This window comes from Symphalangus syndactylus, chromosome 16 (assembly GCF_028878055.3).
Source record: "Symphalangus syndactylus isolate Jambi chromosome 16, NHGRI_mSymSyn1-v2.1_pri, whole genome shotgun sequence".
In the NCBI taxonomy this organism is placed as follows: Eukaryota; Metazoa; Chordata; class Mammalia; order Primates; family Hylobatidae; genus Symphalangus; species Symphalangus syndactylus.
The window spans coordinates 68,527,892-68,550,881 of record NC_072438.2 but is presented as its reverse complement, the minus strand read 5'-3'; the positions used below and the strand labels follow the sequence as shown (position 1 = coordinate 68,550,881).

The window sequence follows — 22,990 nt, the reverse complement described above, 5'->3', positions numbered from 1 at the left end:
AGGCAGCCGTAGCCGCAGTGCTCAGAACAGAGAAGCTTGAGGGGGATTCTGGCGTTGCCTAGGGAGCGACTAGACCAACATTCCGGTGTGGGCGGCAGTGGCGGCCGGCAGGCAGCGAGAGGCAGCCAGCTACGAGGGCCCTTGCTCCGCGCCGCTCTGGATGAACCCGACAGAATAAGCCGCGCCTCCCGCAGGGGCTGCGCCTCCATTAATCCCTAGTTGTTTTTCTTCTTTCTCTCCCCTCTCCTCACCCCCACTCCGAGCCCCGTCTCGCCTTCTGTCTTCGCCAGTGGGGTGGCCGTGTCCAGGTGCGGACCCTCCATACCGGAGCACAATGGCGTCCAACCCCGAACGGGGGTTGATTCTGCTCACGGAACTGCAGGGGGATTCCCGAAGTCTTCCGTTTTCTGAGAATGTGAGTGCTGTTCAAAAATTAGACTTTTCAGATACAATGGTGCAACAGAAATTGGATATCAAGGATCGAATTAAGAGAGAAATAAGGAAAGAACTGAAAATCAAAGAAGGAGCTGAAAATCTGAGGAAAGTCACAACAGATAAAAAAAGCTTGGCTTATGTAGACAACACTTTGAAAAAATCAAATAAAAAATTAGAAGAACTACATCACAAGCTGCAGGAATTAAATGCACATAGTGTTGTATCAGATCCAGAAGATATTACAGATTGCCCGAGGACTCCAGATATTCCAAATAGTGACCCTCGTTGTTCTACTAGCAACAATAGATTGAAGGCTCCCTTCGCCAGCGGCGGCCGCGTCCAGGTGCGAAGTCCATACCGGAACGCAATGGCGTCCAACCCCGAACGGGGGTTGATTCTGCTCACGGAACTGCAGGGGGATTCCCGAAGTCTTCCGTTTTCTGAGAATGTGAGTGCTGTTCAAAAATTAGACTTTTCAGATACGATGGTGCGGCAGAAATTGGATGATATCAAGGATCGAATTAAGAGAGAAATAAGGAAAGAACTGAAAATCAAAGAAGGAGCAGAAAATCTGAGGAAAGTCACAACAGATAAAAAAAGCTTGGCTTATGTAGACAACATTTTGAAAAAATCAAATAAAAAATTAGAAGAACTACATCACAAGCTGCAGGAATTAAATGCACATATTGTTGTATCAGATCCAGAAGATATTACAGATTGCCCGAGGACTCCAGCTACTCCAAACAGTGACCCTCATTGTTCTACTAGCAACAATAGATTGAAGGCTCTACAAAAACAGTTGGATATAGAACTTAAAGTAAAACAAGGTGCAGAGAATATGATACAGATGTATTCAAATGGATCTTTGAAGGATCGGAAACTCCGTGGTACAGCTCAGCAACTGCTCCAGGACAGCAAGATAAAAATACAAGTCATACGAATGCAGATTCTTCAGGCAGTCCGGACTAATGAATTGGCTTTTGATAATGCAAAACCTGTGATAAGTCCTCTTGAACTTTGGATGGAAGAATTAAGGCATCATTTTAGGATCGAGTTTGCAGTAGCAGAAGGTGCAAAGAATGTAATGAAATTACTTGGCTCAGGAAAAGTAACAGACAGAAAAGCACTTTCAGAAGCTCAAACAAGATTTAATGAATCAAGTCAGAAGTTGGACCTTTTAAAGTATTCATTAGAGCAAAGATTAAATGAACTCCCCAAGAATCATCCCAAAAGCAGTATTATTATTGAAGAACTTGCACTTGTTGCTGCATCACCAACACTAAGTCCACGTCAAAGTATGATATCTACACAAAATCAATATAGTACACTATCCAAACCAGCAGCATTAACAGGTACTTTGGAAGTGTGTCTTATGGGCTGCCAAGACATCCTAGAGAATGTCCCTGGACGGTCAAAAGCAACATCAGTTGCACTGCCTGGTTGGAGTCCAAGTGAAACCAGATTATGTTTCATGAGCAGAAGGAATAAAAGTAAAAGCAGAAGTAGTCGAAATCTTCTAAAAACCGATGACTTGTCCAGTGATGTCTGTGCTGTTTTGAAGCTCGATAATACCGTGGTTGGCCAAACTAGCTGGAAACCCATTTCCAATCAGTCATGGGACCAGAAGTTTATACTGGAACTGGACAGGTCACGTGAACTAGAAATTTCAGTTTATTGGCGTGATTGGCGGTCTCTCTGTGCAGTAAAATTTCTGAGGTTAGAAGATTTTTTAGACAACCAACGGCATGGCATGTGTCTCTATTTGGAACCACAGGGTACTTTATTTGCAGAGGTTACCTTTTTTAATCCAGTTGTTGAAAGAAGACCAAAACTTCAAAAACAAAAGAAAATTTTTTCAAAGCAACAAGGCAAAAGATTTCTCAGAGTTCCTCAAATGAATATTAATATTGCCACTTGGGGAAGGCTAGTAAGAAGAGCTATTCCTACAGTAAATCATTCTGGCACCTTCAGTCCTCAAGCTCCTGTGCCTACTACAGTGCCAGTGGTTGAAGTACAGATCCCTGAACTAGCACCTCCAGCTAGTGATTCTACAGTAACCAAATTGGACTTTGATCTTGAGCCTGAACCTCCTCCAGCCCCACCACGACCTTCTTCCCTTGGAGAAATAGATGAATCTTCTGAATTAAGAGTTTTGGATACACCAGGACAGGATTCAGAGACTGCTTGTGATACTGAGAATGACAGAAATAGTATACTTCCAAAATCTGAATCTGAATACAAGCCTGATACTCCTCAGTCAGGCCTAGAATATAGTGGTATTCAAGAACTTGAGGATAGAAGATGTCAGCAAAGGTTTCAGTGTAATCTACAAGATTTCAGGTGTTATGCTGTCTTGGGAAGAGGACATTTTGGAAAGGTGCTTTTAGCTGAGTATAAACTCACAAATGAGATGTTTGCTATAAAAGCCTTAAAGAAAGGAGATATTGTGGCTCAAGATGAAGTAGACAGCCTGATGTGTGAAAAAAGAATTTTTGAAACTGTGAATAGTGTAAGGCATCCCTTTTTGGTGAACCTTTTTGCATGTTTCCAAACCAAAGAGCATGTTTGCTTTGTAATGGAATATGCTGCCGGTGGGGATTTATTGATGCACATTAATACTGATGTCTTTTCTGAACCAAGAGCTGTATTTTATGCTGCTTGTATAGTTCTTGGGTTGCAGTATTTACATGAACACAAAATTGCTCATAGAGATTTGAAATTGGAAAACTTACTGCTAGATACAGAGGGCTTTGTGAAAATTGCTGATTTTGGTCTTTGCAAACAAGGAATGGGATATGGAGATAGAACAAGCACATTTTGTGGCAATGCTGAATGTCTTGCCCCAGAAGTATTAACAGAAACTTCTTATACAAGGGCTGTAGATTGGTGGGGCCTTGGCGTGCTTATATATGAAATGCTTGTTGGTAAGTCTCCCTTTCCTGGTGATGATGAAGAGAAAGTTTTTGACAGTATTGTAAATGATGAAGTAAGGTATCCAAGGTCCTTATCTACAGACGCCATTTCTATAATGAGAAAGCTGTTAAGAAGAAATCCTGAGCAGCGCCTTGGGGCTAGCGAGAAAGATGCAGAAGATGTAAAAAAGCACCCATTTTTCCGGCTAATTGATTGGAGCGCTCTGATGGACAAAAAAGTAAAGCCACCATTTATACCTACCATAAAAGGACGAGAAGATGTTAGTAATTTTTCTGATGAATTTACCTCAAAAGCACCTATTCTGACTCCACCTCAAGAACCAAGGATACTTTCAGAAGAGGAGCAGGCAATGTTCAGAGATTTTGACTACACTGCTGATTGGTGTTAAGTTGCCAGACACTGCGAAACCAAGCTGACTGACTCACAAGAAGACCTCTTAAAAATAGCAACCCTTCATTTGCTCTCTGTGCCACCAATAGCTTGAGTTTTGTTTTGTTTTGTTTTTTTTAATTGAAACACGTGAAGATTTGTTTAAAAGTACCATTCTAATACTTCGTCAAAAGTGGCTTCTCATTGTACTTCAGTGTAAATATGAGCACCGGGAACAGTTTCATGGAGTTTAAGTTGAGTGAACGTCGGCCATGAAAATCCATCACAAATACTTTTGGATCAACAGTCTATTTTAAAAAAGAAAGAAAAAAACCACTTTTTTATAGTCCCTAGCTTTGCCATATGCCCGCCTTAAGTGGAAAGAAAATTAATCACTTAACTATGTTTTACAAAAAGAAAAAAAGGGCTTGGAATGCTATTATTGTTCACACAAAGTACGATTCTGTTGGAATAAGGCAAATGCTCCTTTTTTTTAAAAAAGACATTACTGTACTATCAAAAAACATGGCAGTTTGTATACAATTTGGGGCTTGATTTTTTTAAAAAAACAGAATGAATTGATGTCTTATTTTATAAATGTTCTATATTTATTAGAAAACTTTATATTGCCTTTTTTATCAACCATGTAACAGGGGCTTATAGCTTTCCAACACAGCAGCTTGCCAAACAATTTTTTTTGTTTATTAAACAGTGCTGAAACAAACAAGATCAGCATTTACTTAAGATGTTAAGAATGAGGATTTTTAATCAGCTAAACCAAGGTATTGTTACCTGCATGCATTCCCAAAGTCTAGATGCTCACTATGTTCAGTCATATCTTCCAGAATCAGTGAACTAATTACCCATTTTTTGATATTCACCCTACATCTGCCAACCTAGTTCACCTTGGTTTTGTGTCTGCTGTAGAAGGGAACTATAACTTGGTTAAACCATAGGGATTATCATTGTATAGATGCTGTGAACATGTATATGTGCAAGTTTTAATGTATTCTATGTTGTAGGCTTATTATTTAATTTTACCACTTCATCACTTTTGTACAGTGGCCGAGCAGACACCTCAAACTCCGGCATTTACATTAAGTGCATTTGTACATTTTAGGCCACTGGATCCAGATTTTATACTGGCAGTTATTGAGGGCAAAGGCAATATATTGTAACACAATGTATAAATATTTTTGATAAAACAGTCTATATTTTATAAAAAAAGAATTATAATACTAAAGCTGTACCTCAAAAGTCTCAAAAAAAATTTGATGAAATATTTTATACAACTCTTCAAACGATCCGCCTGCGGCTTTTTATACTCTTCTAGGGTTGTCTTTTTGCAAACCATGACTTTCCACTTGCCTGTAGTTTTTTGTTTGTTTTGGTTTGGTTTGATTTTATATTTTTTTCTCCTAATCTATGACTTTATTGTTTTTTCTTAGTTTAGTAATAGCATCTTTGATCCTGTGCTTAGCATGTTAGGGTCATTATACCTCAGGAATAGCAAGCCATAAAATAACTTTAAACCACATATTGTCCCCCCTTTCTATAAGATTTTCTCCCAAAGGATCTTGGGTAATAAACAATTTGGAAGGTAATATAAATGATTTCTGGACAATTTTAATTGTTTAATTGTTCTCAGAGTACAATGAAAAGATGCTAAAACATCCCAGCAAATATTTAGTATGGTTACTTTTTGCAAACCATGACTTTCCACTTGCCTGTAGTTTTTTGTTTTTTTTGGTTTGGTTGGATTTTATATTTTTTTCTCCTAATCTATGACTTTATTGTTTTTTCTTAGTTTAGTAATAGCATCTTTGATCCTGTGCTTAGCATGTTAGGGTCATTATACCTCAGGAATAGCAAGCTGTTAAGTAACCATACTGAATTAACTATTTAATCACAGCGAGCTCATCTCTTAAAAATTGTTCAGGTATAAATCTTAACATAAAAAAGCACACTGATTTATGGAGAGTTGAGCCAAAAACATTTATAAATATTTGCTGGGATGTTTTAGCAACTTTTCATTGTACTCTGAGAACAATTAAAATTGTCCAGAGATCATTTATATTACCTTCCAAATTGTTTATTACCCAAGATCCTTTGGGAGAAAAATCTTATAGAAAGGTGGAACAATATGTGGCTTAAAGTTATTTTTAAATGCCAGTTAATTTCCTTGGCAAAGGACAATAGAGGAACTTAGCTTAATTGTCTGGCTTTAATTTAAACAGTGTTAATACAACACTAAAACACTAAATACTTTTGAGGTACAGTCTGCTCACTTTGTCGGTTCTCAAATAGCAAAGAATGTCTAAAATAGGCTTTTAGCATTAAAAACTGACAGCATTTTGTAACTACACAGTGTACAGAATTTTTTTTAATTGAAGTCAAATAACTAAAAAAATTAGAAGGCAGGGTCTATTTACACAATTAAGCTGAAGAAAGCACTAATTTTTTGTAGTTTAAAATATATATATATATTAGTCAGATTTAAAATTTTAAGCTTTATAGAGTGTAAATATCTTTTGCTATTACTGTATGTGTATGTGGCAGCTCAAGCACTTCGTAAAGAAATTTGGATATTTTAGAATGGTACACTATGCATTCAAATGAAATGTGCCTTTCACTATGTCATTCTAAAAAAACAAGTGTTTTTTGCAGTCATAAATTATCACAAATGCACAAATCAAAGTCTATATAGATTGAAATTTGTAAAAAATAAAAAATAAAAAAAAATAAAAAATGGCACTTTGAAAAATTATCTTCTAGGGAGGGATGGGGCCGGACAGTCCATTTCTTACTTGATATGTACAGATCATTTTTGCAGAGGAAAAGTCTCAAATCCCCTTGACGAAAAGAAAAGCAGCACCACGTTGCATCTGCCTTGCACAGGAAGCTGGAAGGTTTGCACGGGGGGTGAAAGTTACAGGCAGAAACTGCCCGCGGGGCTCGGGAGGGCTGGGAGCGAGCCCTCTGAGCCTGGCCACGCTGGCCCGCCACTGCCCTCTGCTGGCGGCTGCGGTCATCACCACCGCCCGCAGCCGTCCCCGAAGTGCGCCGAGAGGCGCCAGGCTGGGCCAGCCTTGAATTCTGTGTTTGCTTCTCCCGGTTTGAAGGCCACCTCCAGGATTCGCAGAAATCTGACAGCTGCTTGTGACTGTGCTGAAGATGCCGAGAATGCAGGCAGAGTCCGCCGGCCACGCGCTGCAGCAAACGCGAGCCTCGGGGCCTTAAACCGGGAGCCGGGGCCTTGCCTGGGCTGTCCTGGCAGGGAGTCTCGTGCTGTGCCCCCGGCTTCCTCATTCCCCCACCCCACCCTCCTAACCCTTGTTGTGTTTCATTTTCCCTTTTAGGATGTGTGCTTCTTATTTGGGATTTTATTAATCTTGACCCCAGCCCTTTCTTTCCCTCCTTCTCTTAGTTCCTCTTTTGGTTAAGTTTATGATTTTTTTAAACCACAATTTGTAATGGTCACTGCAGTGGACGTTTAACTTCGAACACCCCTTTGTTCCTCCAAAGGCAAAATTCCTCCTGCACCCTGCATGGCCCATTCAGGAGCGTCTGTGACCCAACCTCTCTGGCTCTGGGGAGAGGGCAAAGTGTGGCATCTAGCCCTAGCCAGGCCAGCGAGGAGCCGCATTCTTGCCACAGTGACTGTGGCTCCAGGATCCAGGCTGGGCAGGAGGATTCTTCATGCTGGAGGAATCCATTCCTCTCGGTGGCCGAGCTGGGAAGAAATGTCCCCATGTGAAGACATGGCCCCAGGAAGAGACGCTGGGGCTACAGCCAGGGCCACGGGGAGGGCAGCAGGGGAGGGTGAGTTCTGCTCTCCTGGCTCCTGCCTCACTCCTGCTTCTTTTTTCAGGAGCCACCAGCCCTCTCTCTGCCTGGAGTAGCAGGCCTGGGATTTCTGTCACTTGCTTCCTTTGCCTGTCCCTGGCTCCTCTCTCTGCCGTCATCACATTTCTGGCCACCTTGCCCTCCTCCTCTGAGTTCACAGCTCCTGGCCTGGGTCCTGGCTGTGGAGGGCACCAGTTTAGAGCCACTACAGATGAAGGCTCGGGGCCCAGGGACACACGCGTGCTGCCCGAGGGCAGTGTGAGCAGAAGGGCCTACTGCCTGCAGGCTTCAGGAGAACAAAGGCCCTGATTCAGGGCTGCAGCTTCCTGCTGCTGATAGCAGAAGGCTGCAGGCCGGGCTCTCCTACCCAGGCAACATCACACTTCTGGCTTTCTTCACTGAGTCCCCAATAAACAGGAGGCTTTGAGCTGCAAAATGTGATGCTGTATTTCATTAAACCCCAGAGACCCCAAATGACTGCCCCTGTGCTTCTGAGGGGTTTCATAAAGGTGGTGTGTTTCCAGGATGAGTTACAATACCTTTTGTCCCTCAAGCGAGACTATTTTGCACATGTGCCACTCTGGTTCGGCCCGCGAGGCTGTAGTGGGGGCTCACACGTGCTATTTTTGTGGGGAGTCATTGCCATTTGCTTTGACTGAGACTTTTTGGAGGGCTTTGCTGTCAAAATTCTCACTGTGCCTACATGGTCAGTAAATACCTTCTTCCAACCTCCTTCCAGGCTTAAAACCAGTGTGGAAAAGTTTAGTCATGTGTTTGACGCAACTGCATCTCGTTTCTATGGAAACCCAGGCTGCTACATAAACCTAATTCTATGTTCCTCTGGCCTAGCCCACCTTTCACTAGCAATTTTAAAGGAGATTTTCACCTTCCCTGGGTATTAACCTTTGACTTGGAGACACTAGAGTGGCTTTGCGGATTGTAGAATATCCGTATGCAAGAACTCATAAAACCATATCCAAAACAGCCATTTCACAGGCTGTGGTCTCTCGACACGGAGGCCCACTCAGTCAAGACAAGCTCGGTTGAGTCCTTCTCCAAGAAGGACCAAGAGCACCAGAGAAGGGCTGGCCGGCATCCTGTGATGAGAAGCACTCTGCTGGCGCACTCAAGCTGCAAGGACCGCGTCATGATCGATGGGCAATGCCTGCCACAGACTTGGGGGCTGCAGAGGCACAGGTTCCCCCGAATCAGACACCATATGTCTACTTCAGAGCAAAGCAGTGTATTCAGTCTGTTATTTACTTGGACTCCTAAAGCAAGATGGTACTAGAAGACCCTTCTGACCCTCCTAGAGCACAGGACCCTTCTAGAATCAGGTTCCTCAGGGCTTGGGCGCCAGTGTCTCATTCCTTTTATTTGGGTCAAGAAATGTGCTTCTCTTGAGCATTTGACACAGACCATTAAGAGTTAGCCGTGATGTGAAATGGGGGCCTATTCTGCCTAGAGCAGGGGCAGAGCCTGTCTGATTTCCCATTCCTGAAACTGGGGACTCTGGGAGGACGCATTAGGAATGTTTTTGTTGTTACTGTAAGTGAAGGAAAGCTGACTTGAATTAGCTTAGGCAAAGGTTGAGAGTAAATGGTAGTGACACCCCACGAAAAAAATCCCGTGGAATCCCCTGCTACAGCCTCAGGGGCTGGACCACAAGCACACATGCAAAATCGTCTCACCTGGGGCACAAAAGGTACTGTAAATCATTCTGGAAATACATCACCCTTAAGAAACCCTTCAAAAGCACAGGGGTAGTAATTTGGAGTCTTTGGGGCTTAAAGCAATACAGTGTCACACTTTTCAGGCTCACAGCCTCCCATTCGTTGGAGACTCAATGAAGAAAAACAGAGAGCCTGGCACGGTGGGTGCCTATAGTCCCAGCTACTCAGGAGGCTGGGGCGGGAGACCCTCTTGAGCCCAGGAGTTTGAGCCCAGCCTGGGCAACGTAGTGAGACTTGAGAAAAAAGAGGGAGGGAGGGAGGAAGGAAGGAAGGAAGGAAGGGGGAGGGAGATGGGGAGGGAGGGAAAGAAGGAAGGAAGGAAGAAAAATGATCAGAGAATAGGGGTTTGACTGCTGACTTGAACATCTGAGTGAGTAAGCTGTTCGAGCTCTAAATTTCCGTGTCCAAATTTTGGCTATGGAAGGAAGGAAGGAAGGAGGGAAGGAAGGAAGGAGTGGGAGAGGGGAGGGGAGTTGTGATGTTGCCTTGTGATGGGAGTGGAGATCTCAATGTGCCTCAAGAGAGGGTCAGGATGCAGTCAGGCCTCAGTGACCTCTGTCCTGGAGGGACTCTTCTGCCATCTGGAGTCTAGTTCACTCCGTCATTGGCTTCAGACACTCTGTCATTGGCTCTTCTAGATAGCCAACATGTCTCCATCAGCTCCTGAACCTTCAGCTCCCAATCAGGGACACTGACTCCTTCCCTTCATTCCAACTCAGAAAAGTGCAGGAAGGGGTTGTCATTGGCCCATCTTGGACAAGGAGGCCCTCTGGACTGACCGCCATGGCAGCACTGAAATGGTCTGGTTGGCCTGACTTGGGTATTCTGCGTACAGCTGGATCACGTAGCTAGGGCAAGGGGCAGGTTTGAGGACCCAGAGCTGCTTCTGGAGGCCCACCCCTAAGTACCAGGCCCCCTAGGAAAACAGCAGAGTGACCACTGGTTACCCCTCATTGTGACCACCACCCCACAAGTCAGGACTGGGCACGGGAAGGAGTGGAGAAACCCTCAGCTTTAGAGTGGCTGAAAGGAGTCAAAACCATCAACGTCCCAGGGGCCAAAGTAATGGAGACGTGTCCAAAACTCGGAGCCTGAGGCAGGCAGACTCAAACAAAGTAGCAGCAGGAGCAGTAATGATAGCAAAAATAGTGCCATTCATTGAGCACGTATCTTGTGCCAAGCACATAGAAAGCACTTTACACGTGCTATTTCTAATCCTTGCAGCAGCCCTGCATGGTGGGTGCTATTAGTGCTATTTTGCAGTAAGAAAATTAAGACCCACAAACTTTATGAGATGCTTCTGTAGCCTCAGAGCTGATAAATGCCAGAAATGGTGCTTCCATGAAGGGCCTGGGACAGGGATGAAGCAGGATGAAGACAGTTGCTCAGGAGGCCACTTAATGCTCCTGCGACTCCCTGTGGCAAAGGGACTCAGCAAGAACGAGCCTTTTTGGAGGGATTGTGCAGGGTCTCTGGTGGGGGAGGGAGCTGTAAGAAAAAGGCAGCCCAGCGGGAGACTGTGTGCTGCACTGGACCTGGAAAGTTTGGTGAGGACCACAGGTTCTTGGATTGCCTGGGATTGTCCTGATTTCACCCGGTATTTCAACATATGTAATAATGGCACCCCTTTCATTCACAAAAGCACTGGTGTGCTGGTAAATGTATAAAATAGGGTTTCAAATATATATATATATATATACACACACACACACACACACACACACATATGCATAATACAATAATACACGTTGCATATACATATACAATATCCAGTATATATTATTCTCTTATGCATATATGCATATACATGTAGTATGCATATACTGTATATATACATATACATGTAGTATGCATATACTGTATATATACATATACATGTAGTATGCATATACTGTATATATACATATACATGTAGTATGCATATACTGTATATATACATATACATGTAGTATGCATATACTGTATATATACATATACATGTAGTATGCATATACTGTATATATACATATACATGTAGTATGCATATACTGTATATATACATATACATGTAGTATGTATATACTGTATATATACATATACATGTAGTATGTATATACTGTATATATACATACAATGTGTGTGAATATGTCTATGTATACATATATGCAATATGTATTGTATTATGCATATATGCATACACATATCATATGTATATACTATATATACACTATACCTATACATACAGTACGTGTGTGTGAATATATGTGTATGTATATGCAATGAACTGAATGTTTCTGTCCCCCAAAATTCACATGTTGAAATCCTAACCCCCAAAGTTAGGAGATGAGGCCTTGGGGAGGTGATTAGGTCAATGAAGGTGGGCCTTTAGGAATGAGATTAATGCCCTTATAAAGGAGATCCCAGAGACTCCGTTGCCCCTTCTGCCATATGAGGACACACAGAAAAGACACCATGTATGCACCAGGAAACAGGCCCTCCTGAGACGGAGAATCTGCTGGTGCCCCGATCTTGGGCTTGCTTCCCAGCCTCTAGAACCGTGAGAGACACGTTTCTGTTGTTTCTAGCCCATGCAGTTTATGGTATTTTGTAATAAGAGTCTAAAGGGACTATGACGATACATACACACACACATACACATATTTGAGATCAAGGCTGTGTAATACACAATTTACAATCAATAATAAAATATATGCTTTTCTTTAATGTAAATTTCACATAGCCATCGACTCTCATCGAATAAAATTCTGTGAAAATTTTTGGTTGATTTTTGCTAAAACCTTGTATTCTTAATCAACTTGTGGTTGTAATTCAACCATGATTTGTCAAATGGAGATGCATTCCAATCTGCTAATTCTTTTCCCAATAAGTTTATTGTTGCTAAATCTGATATGTGTGCTAACGTTAAACAATTTCTCATCCTCATGAAAATCATATTCATTAAACAGAAACCTCTTTCAGCTCCAGCACTACTCACTACAATCATGCTACCTTCATAGAGTTGCAGGAATCAGAGCATCATTTCAGTGTGTATTATTTAATAATGGATGCACTTAATAACTGGCTCCAGAAAATTCAGTGATCGGCTCATTGTGCATCGCCGTTAGCAGCCAGGACAACCACACTGCTGTAAGAGGGTCCTATTTCTGCCAATAAACCATCGGCTCACCCTACTTTTAGAAGCTCGAATCCACTGCCCGTAACTGCAGTGTTGGTGACTGTGACATTGTATTCTTAAGGCACCAGTCAAGGGGAGAGTGGAGGGAAGACAGGGCTACGGGGTGGGAGCCTGGCATCCTGTCTGTGACCTGGGCTCTGTGTAACCTGTGCTTGCAGACTTCTAAACCACTCCTCATGAGTCAAAAGACAGGGCCACTGAAGGACAGCATAGGAGGGGCTGCCTCTGGGAGCCATGTGGACTCTCTAAGGGCTGCAGCCTCTCACCTTCTTGAAGCCAGGGAGAAGACATTCTTACAACTTCCTGTACTTGGGAAGAATCTGAAGAGTCTGGCTCTACTTATAAAACCAAGTTTATTTCACATTTTTAGAAACCTCATGGTGCAGGGAAAATGACCAGAGAGTAGGAGTTTGACTGCCAACTTGAACATTTGAGTGAGTAAGCTATTCAATCTCTAAATTTCCATGTCCAAATTTTGGCTATAAAATGGAAATAACAAGGACACATATACTTAAAGCACGCAATTATGTGTTAAGTATCGATCAAGTTTAGCTAATTAAAAATTGAACGAGAAAATATGCATGAGAGAATCCTTGTAAACAACAAATGCAATTTACACTGTTTAAACTTACCAGTGTTCAAAAGTGGTGGCATCGGTCAGGACAGTCAACAGAACCGCTGCTGAAATTCCCACCAAAGCCACACACCAGAGCTGCAAGAATTGGGTCTTTGTTATGCTTTGAAATTTCCTGTTCGTAATTAGGACAAAGAAAAGATACAAACACTTGAGGAGGTTAAAAAAAAAATTCTCCAAAATTCCAGACAAAAAGCTCAATTTTCTCCAAGCTATTTTTTCTAGCTATTTTATTATTCTTTTAGAAGGATGAGTAATGTCAACATAAGCCAGGCACGGTGGCTCATGCCAGCACTTTGGGAGGCCAAGGCAGGCAGTTCACTTGAGGTCAGGAGTTTGAGACCAGCTTGGCCTACATGGTGACACCCTGTCTCTACTAAAAATACAAAAATTAGCCAGGCATGGTGGCACATGTCTGCAAACCCAACTACTTGGGAGGCTGAGGGAGATAATCGCTTGGACCCAGGAGGCAGGGGTTGCAATGAGCTGAGATCGCACCACTGCACTACAGCCTGGGAGACAGAGTGAGACCCTAAATAAAAAAAAAATAAAGTAAATAATAATAATCATGTCAATATAAACTATTTCCATAATGCTAGTCACCTTTACATTCCGAGATGATTTTTAATTCAGCAACTTTTTGTTGAGCATGCCATTTGTGTCAGGCATGCTCAACAAAAAGACAGGGGATGCCTCATCTTGTAAAGTTCCAAGTGAGTAGCTCTCGAAAAACCAGAAATATGTAGATTTTTACGTAAATCAATACTCAGTGTCAGCATCTAATTTCTGAGTGCTCAGATGTAATAATACTCTTCCGCAAGTTGTAAAACAAACTGGTTGGTGAGGCAATAAGGAGGTGCCCCAGCGTGTAAGAGGAAAGGACCCAGCTCCATCTGCCCAGAGCTTCCACTTGCACAAGTCCACGTTCAATAACACAAAGCAACAGAAGAGGCAAGATTCTGAGGAGGATTCTGTAAACACCATGCATTACACAAAAATGTGAAGCAAAAGACTGCATACATTTGGGTGGATGGTGGGAAGGGGGCGTTTGCTTGCTTGCTTTTATCTTAATTCTCCTTCCAAAATTGAATGTTTTCAGTCTTCGCTTGACTACAGCTGCTCACAGAAAACTTAGGACCAGTTACTTTTTTTTTTGAGATGGAGTGTTGCTCTGTCACCAAGGCTGGAGTGCAGCGGCACCATCTCAGCTCACTGCAGCCTCTGCTTCCCGGGTTCAAAAGATTCTCGTGCCTCGGCCTCCCAAGTAGCTGGGATTACAGGCATGCGCCACCACACCTGGCTAATCTTTGTATTTTTAGTAGAGACGGGATTTCACCATGTTGGCCAGGCTGGTCTGGAACTCGTGTCCACAAGTGATCTGCCCGCCTCAGCTTCCCAAAGTGCTGGGATTACAGGTGTGAGCCACCGCACCTGGCTGAGTTACTTTCTTTAATTAACAACATAATATTGATGGTCCATAACAAGCCGATAAAAGCAAAAAGACGCCTTGACATTCCACAGATCATAGCTCAATTTGAAACAAATGAAAAACATTTAAATGTAAATAAATTTGGTATTTTATAATTACTGTCTAAATAGATGAACAAGCCATATTTTACATATATTTCTAATCAACAAATGACTACAAGAGAAATGACTACAAGAAAGTCTCTTACCTACTTTTGGGGAGGTTTTTTTTCAAGTACAGTAAGTCCTCACCTAACATCATGAATAGGTTCTTGGAAACTGCGACCTGCAAAAGTACAAATATAGACAAGATTTATGTACAGGTATGTTCACATCAGTGCTATCTGTCATAGAAGAAATATTGGTTATAAAATTATGTTTGTCAATAGATTTAAATGTTAGGAAACCATTAAATGTTATGTTTTCAAATGGTAATATCTAGGGATTATATAATATAATGTTTACAAAAATAAATAGGACACAAAACTGCGTTTATAATATAATAAATAAAATGTGTTCTATGTAAGCTATATATAATGTATTTATTATATATAGCATATACATTTTATTAATATATAGTATATTAATATATATTATAAATACATACATATATATAGAAAAAAGCTGGAGGGAAATACACTCAAAATATTAACAGTAGTTTTCTCTAGGTGGTGGGATTATCAGTGGTTTTTATATTCTTCTGATTGCTTTTTCTATTTTATCAGTTTTTCCACATGAGCCTGAAGATCTGCCAAAAAGGAAAGAATATGTTGGCCAGGCTGACCCAAGTTTTGTGGTTTCTATGACAATTATACTTCTAATTCTAAAATAATAAACTGACATCATTTTAACATCTTAGATATTTTAGTGCAATAAGTAATATGTTCATAATGAAAAATTTGGCAAGTATAGAAAAGTCAGAAGAATTAGGGAGAGAGCTGTGCAAATTTCCACCAGTCAGAAGGAAAGGCTGATATTAACATCCCACAGTTGTCTGAGTCAGGGCTTTCTAGCTCTGCCATGGGGTATGTTTGCCATGCAAGTGCCTCATGAGCTGCCACTGGGGAGCCTGAGGACTGGCTGGGTCATGCAGTCTGGGTGAGATGCTGCAACAGAAACCGCCCCCCCACACCACCAACCAACTTGAATCAATCCCCTTGTACCTCATTACAGTTTCACATAACAGTGCACCTGAAGAAAGGCTCCACCCATGGCTAAACAACAACAAAAAAGCAACCCTTGGTTACCACCATCTTAAGCCTCTTTCCTAAAGCTGAACATTTAGGTCGTTTCCAGTTTTTCTAACCACAGACTGGAAGCCAGAGTGAATGTCTTTGTATAGTCATCTTTGCTCACATTCTGCCTCTGTGATTGAAATTTCAAGAAAAAAGTAATCATCATTTTCAAAGCTCTTGATATTTTCAAACTGCCCACACAAAAATCAACCTGTTTACATCCCATCAACTTGCCCATCTAACCAAACCCTGCATGCATTGAGCACAATTTAAAACAATCTTTAATCTGATAGATTTTAAATGGAGTCCCTTGTTGTGCCTGTCGCATTTTAAGGAATGTGTGTCCCTTGGGGAACTCTTCCAGGAACCCTTCCGCCAGTACAAGCTGCCATCCCGCCAGCCCCTACGTAGAGGACACGGCACTTCCCCACTCAAATGATGCTGGAGTTCTCCAAGTGGACTTGGGCTTGGGTTTTCTTCTCACTAGGCTCCCAGGCAACCACATGATTGAACTCGCAGCAGGCCAGGCTGTGGAATAAGCCCCCAGGAAAAATGGCAGAAGCCAGGGTCTAACATACCCCCCTTCCCAAATACTCTAGAGCTAGACTTTCAGAGCGGGAAGGTGTCCTGGAGAGCAATCATCTTTGAGGCCTTTGGCTACATAAATTACGGCTTTGAGCCCTGGACCGGAAATAACTCCACCAGTTAATGATATAGCCGGGACCCAAACCTGGTGTCCTGGGAGTCTTAGCCCGGTGACTTCCCCACTACTGGCCTCCAACCCTGGGATGACGTCAAACACAGCAGAAGTGAGTCCTGACCCATCACCCTTCTGTCTGATCACAGACCCTCCACGTAGGGTCTGTCAACATCATCGATATCTAATAATAATAAACAAGGCTTCTTGACCCAGGGGGCGAGCGGAGACTAAAATCTTCCTCAAAGACAGGGCTACAGTATAAAAGCAGAAAGAAAACAAACTGGGAGAGATGCTCCTCGAGCCAGAAGAGCTCTCAGAACTCAATTTTAGAAGTGAGCATGTGAATGGCCACAAGGGAGAGCGCTGTTTTCAAAATATAGAAACTACAGTCCTAATCCCCGCGCCCCAACCGGCTTTCAGCTGAAATGGCTTCAGCTTTAGAACATCAAAGGGCTTGTTGCAAGGATTTGCTCACCAAATCCACTGGCTCCCATTCAGATTTTGTGCCAACCTACAGTCTACAGTTTGTAGTCACTAGGAGCTAAAGCTTTCAATTTTTGTCCCTAGATTATTGTTTTAAAAGTAAATATGGTACAGTGGAGAAATACATACATGTGTGACATATATATATACATACGATAATACATAATGTATATATGTATGTATACTTAAAAACACAAGTTAAAAAATGTGTATTATCAGCAACAGAATTTTAAATATATTTTAAACATATACAGTACATATTTAATATACACTATATAAATAGAATATAAAACATTAATATATTTTAATATAAAATTATATATAGTACATATTTAAATATTTTTACGTATATAAAATATATCTTTATTGTACTTATATAGAATTGTTTACATTATATATTTAAAATTCTTTCTGTTGAGTGATAAATACATGCTTGAAAACTCAAATTATATTTAAAACACCAATTAAATATATTATTATATTTATATGTACAGTAATATAATAAATGTATTTTATATATAATGATTTGAAGTACTTATTTAAAAATCTCTGTTGCTGAGTGATAAACACATGCTTCGTAACTTCTCTGGTTCTGTTTTATTCATTATAATCCTCAAAAACCCCGAAAGAAACAGGATAACCTTTCTATTGACCCACTCAAGTTATTTAATTTTTATGTTTCCCTAGCCCATATCTGTTCACATATAGCTGAAAATAAAAAAGAAACGGTGGATTAAAATGGAAGGGAAATAGACAATAGCTGTTGTTCCCAGCTTAATTAGGAGAGAAAGCCAGAGTGAAATAAGAGAGTCTATTGCAGCTAAGAGGAAGAAATTCTTTAGTCTCAACCAAATATGTAAATATAACATCTCTCTTCTAATATTTTTAATGCTAATTCCTAGTATAGAGCTCATTAAGGGGGGGGGAAGCACATATTTAATGGTCATTATTATGCTATTCAGAGGAAAATTCTCTCAGTGTCTAATACTGTAAAAATGGGTTTTAGGCTGGGTGCAGTGGCTCACGCCTGTAATCTCAGCACTTTGGGAGGCCGAGGCAGGCGGATCATGAGGTCAGGAGATCGAGACCATCCTGGCTAACATGGTGAAACTCCGTCTCTACTAAAAATACAAAAAAAATTAGCCAGGTGCGGTGGCGGGTGCCTGTAGTACCAGCTACTAGGGAGGCTGAGGCCGGAGAATGGCGTGAACCCGGGAGGCGGAGCTTGCAGTGAGCTGAGATCGCGCCACTGCACTCCAGCCTGGGTGACTCCGTGTCAAAAAAAAAAAAAAAAAAAAAAGGGTTTTAATTAGATCTTATCAGCAACCCTAAAATGCAACTTTTCTCACCCTCCAGAAGAAAACAAAACAAAACAAAACTCACACTATCCCCAAAACTAGGCTTGATGAATAACCACATGGAAAATATGGAAAGATGTTTCATTAACTGCATGGCAGATAGAACTAGGTGATAGGAAAACCTACCACAGCTTCTCTTAATGGCATATTCAGGCTTTACTTCAGAAAAGGGAAAGCATCTAAAAAAGATTGGAAGAATTTCTCACCACCCTGCAGGCAGCTGTCTCCTTCCAGCATCCAGGACCTGAACTCGGAAACTACCAGCCACACACACGTGAGTCATTCTTGGTGCTATGCAGTTACCCTCGGTGCTGTCCACCCCTCGTCCCATCCCTCTTTTAATCTATATGCATTCAGAGACAGGAGCTTAAAAAGCAAGCAAAGAAAAACCACCTGCGTGGAAAGCAGAAGAAACTGCTGGTGGCTCATCGCATTTTAGGAAAAACAGTGGGCACGAGTAAAGCAGTCTTAGTAAGAGAAGAGTAGGAAAGAAACACGCATAGCAGCATGTTAGAAATTGAAGTTTCTCGTGCCCTCCTTGGACTCAGAATACAATACCAGATACAATCAGATAAGGCAGGGAAAGTTAGAAGTTTGGGGAAATAGAGCTTCCATAGGCAACTGTGAGGAATCAGGAACAGGCTGGGAGGCCCACCTGTCCTGCCCCGAGAGCACCAGGATAGGACTCCGCACACAAGGACCTGACCTCGATGATGAGCTCTCCCTCGCTCTTAACAAGCACTGGCCCTCTACAGATGTCACTTCCTTTAAGGATGAGTAAATAAGGGAGGAAAAACTCTATGGGGCAGGGCGGGGCGGGGCGGGGCGGGGCCTGGGGGGTAGTTTTTTTAAAGCTACGGAAAATAGGAAAGAGACTTCATCTCAATGATTTAGAAGACTTTAGAAGACTCTAAAAATAATCTACAGGAGGACCCCAGAGATCCAACACGCTGGAATCCTCTATAGGATATCAAAAGGTATAACCTATATTAAACAAACAAAAAATCATAAGGAATAAGTAAAGATGAAAATTACTAATATGTGATGAACCAATGCTTTTAACAAATGTTTATTAAGAACCCATTATGAAGGCCTGGCCCGGTGGCTCACGCCTGTAATCCCAGCACTTTGGGAGGCCAAGGCAGGTGGATCACTTGAGGTCAGGAGTTCGAGACCAGCCTGGCCAACATGGTGAAATGCCGTCTCTACTAAAAATATAAAAATTAGCTGGGCATGGTGGCGCATGCCTGTAATCGTAGCTACTTGGGAGGCTGAGGCACAAGAATCAATTGAACCCAGGAGTTGGAGGTTGCAGTGAGCTGAGATCGCACCACTGCACTCCAGCCTGGGCAACAGAGGGAGACTCCATCTCAAAAAAAAAAAAAAAAAAAAAAAAAAGAGAACCCATTATGAGGCACACACTGGGCTGGGGCGGAGAATCCAGAGATGGGTAGAATGGCCAAGATGCCAACTTTGAGGCAGCTTACACTTTGGTGAGGTTCACAGATGATGCACTGATAAATAATTCATAATGATAATTGCTTTTAAGGAATCAAACAAGGGGCTGATTGGGGGCAGGTAGTACCTACTTAGATAAAATAGGCAGGAAAGGCTTCTGTAATATTTCATCTGAGCCAGATATGGAAAGCAAGTCATGTATATTCCTGGCAGAGGAAGCAAATTGCTTTAAGGTGAGAAAGAGCTCCACATGCCTGAAGAACTGAAAAAAGACCCATGTGCCTGGTAAATGGCGCAGCTGAATTTGGGGACATAGGCAGTGTCAGCTTACACAGAAGCTTCACAGCTGGGAAGAGTGCTTTGAATTCTTAGTACAAAAGAAAGCCACTGAGAGTGTGAGTGTGTGTGTATTCGGTAGGTATATATGTGTGTGTGTATATATGCACATGTATACATCTGTATACACATACACATGCACACAGTTGACCCTTGAACAGGTGCCAACCCCCACCCAGCAGCTGAAAAGTCACCCATAAGTTTTGACTTCCCTAAGTGTAACTTGTTGACCGAAAGCCTCAGGTACCATGGAGCCTCTGTTGATTGAAAGCCTTACTGATAACATCAACAGTGGATTAACTCATAGTTTGTGTGTTATATGCATTATATGCTGTATTCTTACAGCAAAGTAAGCCAAAGAAAAGAAATGTTATGGAGGAAATTTAAGGAGGAGGAGAAGGAGGGTTGGGTCTTGGGGTCTCAGGGGTGGCAGAGGCAGAAGAATATCCATGTGTAGGTGGACCTGCATAGTTCAAACCCATGTTGTTTGAGGGTCAACTGTACATACACATGTTTAAATGTCTGCATAGACATCAGTAACTCCAACTACAGCATAGAGAACAGACTAGGAGGAGCAGTGGCGGGGGGCGTGGGGGCAAAAAGAAGGGTGAGATGGTGGCCCCGTGAACCGAAGTGGTGGCAGTAAAGATGGAGACAAAATGACCTTGAGAGAAATATTCTAGAGGCTGAAGCAACCTCAACTGTGGATGGACGAGAGGAAGGCATAAGGGGCAGCAAGGCATCGGGCGTGATTTGGGTTTCTGGCTTGAGCAGCATGGCAGAGGACTATGAAAGATGGTCAGAGAGGCTCACAACGCCATAGCGAAACTGAAACCTCATTACAGGCAGCAAAGGCAGAACTGCAGTCGCAGAAAACAGAACTATCATGCCGAGAGCAAACCAGAGAGTCCCCAGCACACAGGGAAACAGGAACAGAGATGACGGTGGTGAGAAAGAAGACGGCAGAGAATGCAGAGCTGCCTTGTGAACCAGATTGGCATTTCTGAAAAAGAAACCAGAGTAACTGAAGAAAAACAACAGTCAGAAATACACATGCAGTTCCCAGAAATGAGCACCTGCGTCTAAAAGTGTCCACCCTTTGCCAAGGAAAACTAGAATCCAAAGTATGACTATTTACTCCAGAAACACTTGAATTTCCCAAACGAATAATCAAAAAACAATTTTAACATACTTGTAGAGAAAAATGCAAAGTCAGTGTGGCAATCCAGGAGACAGTGGAACTGTCTGTATTTTGAAACGTTATAACAAGTATGACTCATGAATTCTACAGCAAGCCGATCTTGTTACTTATGTGAGCAAGCAACAAAAAGATATTGTCACATCTACAAGAACTAAGAAAATGTACCATCTACATGTCCTTACCCAACTCTAACAAGGGTGACTCCAGAACAAAGCTATGACATAAAAGGAGTTGGTAAGAATATCTTAGATTTAATTATAGAAATAAGTCAAAAAAGTTTTCTAAAGAGACTTTAAGCAAATGAAATGTAAATAATACCAAAAAAAGTTATACAGTGTAAAAATATAATATACCACTAATAAAAATTGTATCAAAAATCTGGGATACCTACAAAATTGGAAATATGAATGAAAATTTTGATAGTAAGTGAAGATATTTGGTTTGTTTTGCATAACTGCATAATTGCTATGGAGAAAATGAGTGGGGTGATGGTTTGAGAACAGCAGGGGGACCTACTTAAATAAAAAAGGTCTGGGAAGTTCTCTCTAAATAACTGCACGTTCCTGACTCTTTTGCAAGTGGAGCTGAGATTCTCTGAAAGAAGGATAAAACATTTACACATTGCTCCAAAAGTATTTAATTAGGTCCAGTACTGATGCAGTTGGACTGGATTGCATACCAATATTGATCCGGGAATTAAAAGCAGGTTATCCCTTCATTCAGCTTTAGGTGCTACCCAGGTAGCCACAGAAGATACAGCAGGCAGCTCCTGCGTCTCATAATAAAACAGGGGAACGTTTAGTGACTATTTACAAAACTATTATCATATAACTCAAGCTAAGTTGATACTTATTCTGTTTCTTGTTCTCACAAAGCTGAACAAAATATCTGCATACAAATCAGGGCAAAGAGCTTTCCTGTATGTTGAAAAGTTTTTTTTCATAATTTCAAGGGCAGCTGGCCTATAGCCATTACACCAGGAGTATTTATTATAAGAAATTACATTAGGTAAAATTTTTTTTGTTGTAGAATGTTGTTTGTTCACCTAAACCCACAAACAATGGTAAGTGCAATATCCACTTAGGTCAGGAGTTGGGGAACTTTTTCTATAAAGGGTCAGGTAATAAATATTTTTGGCATTGACACTGCCACTGTAGCATGGAAGCAATCATAGGAAATACACAAACGAATGGGCATGTCTGTATTCCCTGTTATTTTCAAAACAGGTGGCAGGCTGGGTTTGGCCAGTGGACCACAGTTTGCCGACCACTGATTTAGCTGATTCTTCCAAACCAGTCCCCTCAGTTTGTGAATTTGTTTCTCTAGTGGCCATGCCCCCTTCCCTGCCTTGGCCACTCTCACGCTCATATCCCGAGCTGTGATCGAACCATTATCAATAACTGCCACCCCCGATGACCTCAATTATATCTGCCCACTCTGGGGCCTCCACTTTCTAACTTTTTCATTCACTCCCTCTAGAACCCAGACTCATATAGTCCTTTGACCCTGTGAGGTCCTTCAATCCACAGCTCCTGCCATCTCTACACTGTCCTCCACCTACCTGATGCCCTCTGTCCTCTGTCCTCTCCCACAGCTCTTAACCTCATGCGAATTCACTGTAACCTC

The 22,990-nt window shown here is 41.8% G+C and overlaps 1 protein-coding gene and 1 pseudogene across 1 annotated transcript; one reads left to right on the top strand and one right to left on the bottom strand.

Moving 5' to 3' along the window:
• Window positions 1-22,990, bottom strand: part of LOC129464924 (glycerophosphocholine cholinephosphodiesterase ENPP6-like) — a 92,086-nt pseudogene that overhangs the window by 60,347 nt on the left and 8,749 nt on the right.
• LOC129464920 (serine/threonine-protein kinase N2-like) lies at window positions 335-3,757 on the top strand. The gene is made up of 2 exons (XM_055246408.2): window positions 335-2,087; window positions 2,226-3,757. The coding sequence occupies exons 1-2, from the start codon at window positions 335-337 to the stop codon at window positions 3,755-3,757; spliced, it is 3,285 nt and encodes a 1,094-aa protein (XP_055102383.1).

Coding starts and splice junctions, on each gene's coding strand:
- LOC129464920 (XM_055246408.2), top strand. CDS start 335: ATGGCGTCCAACCCCGAACGGGGGTTGATTCTGCTCACGGAACTGCAG. Junction 2,088..2,225: donor ACTGGAACTGGACAGGTCAC/GTGAACTAGAAA, acceptor CTTTATTTGCAG/AGGTTACCTTTTTTAATCCA.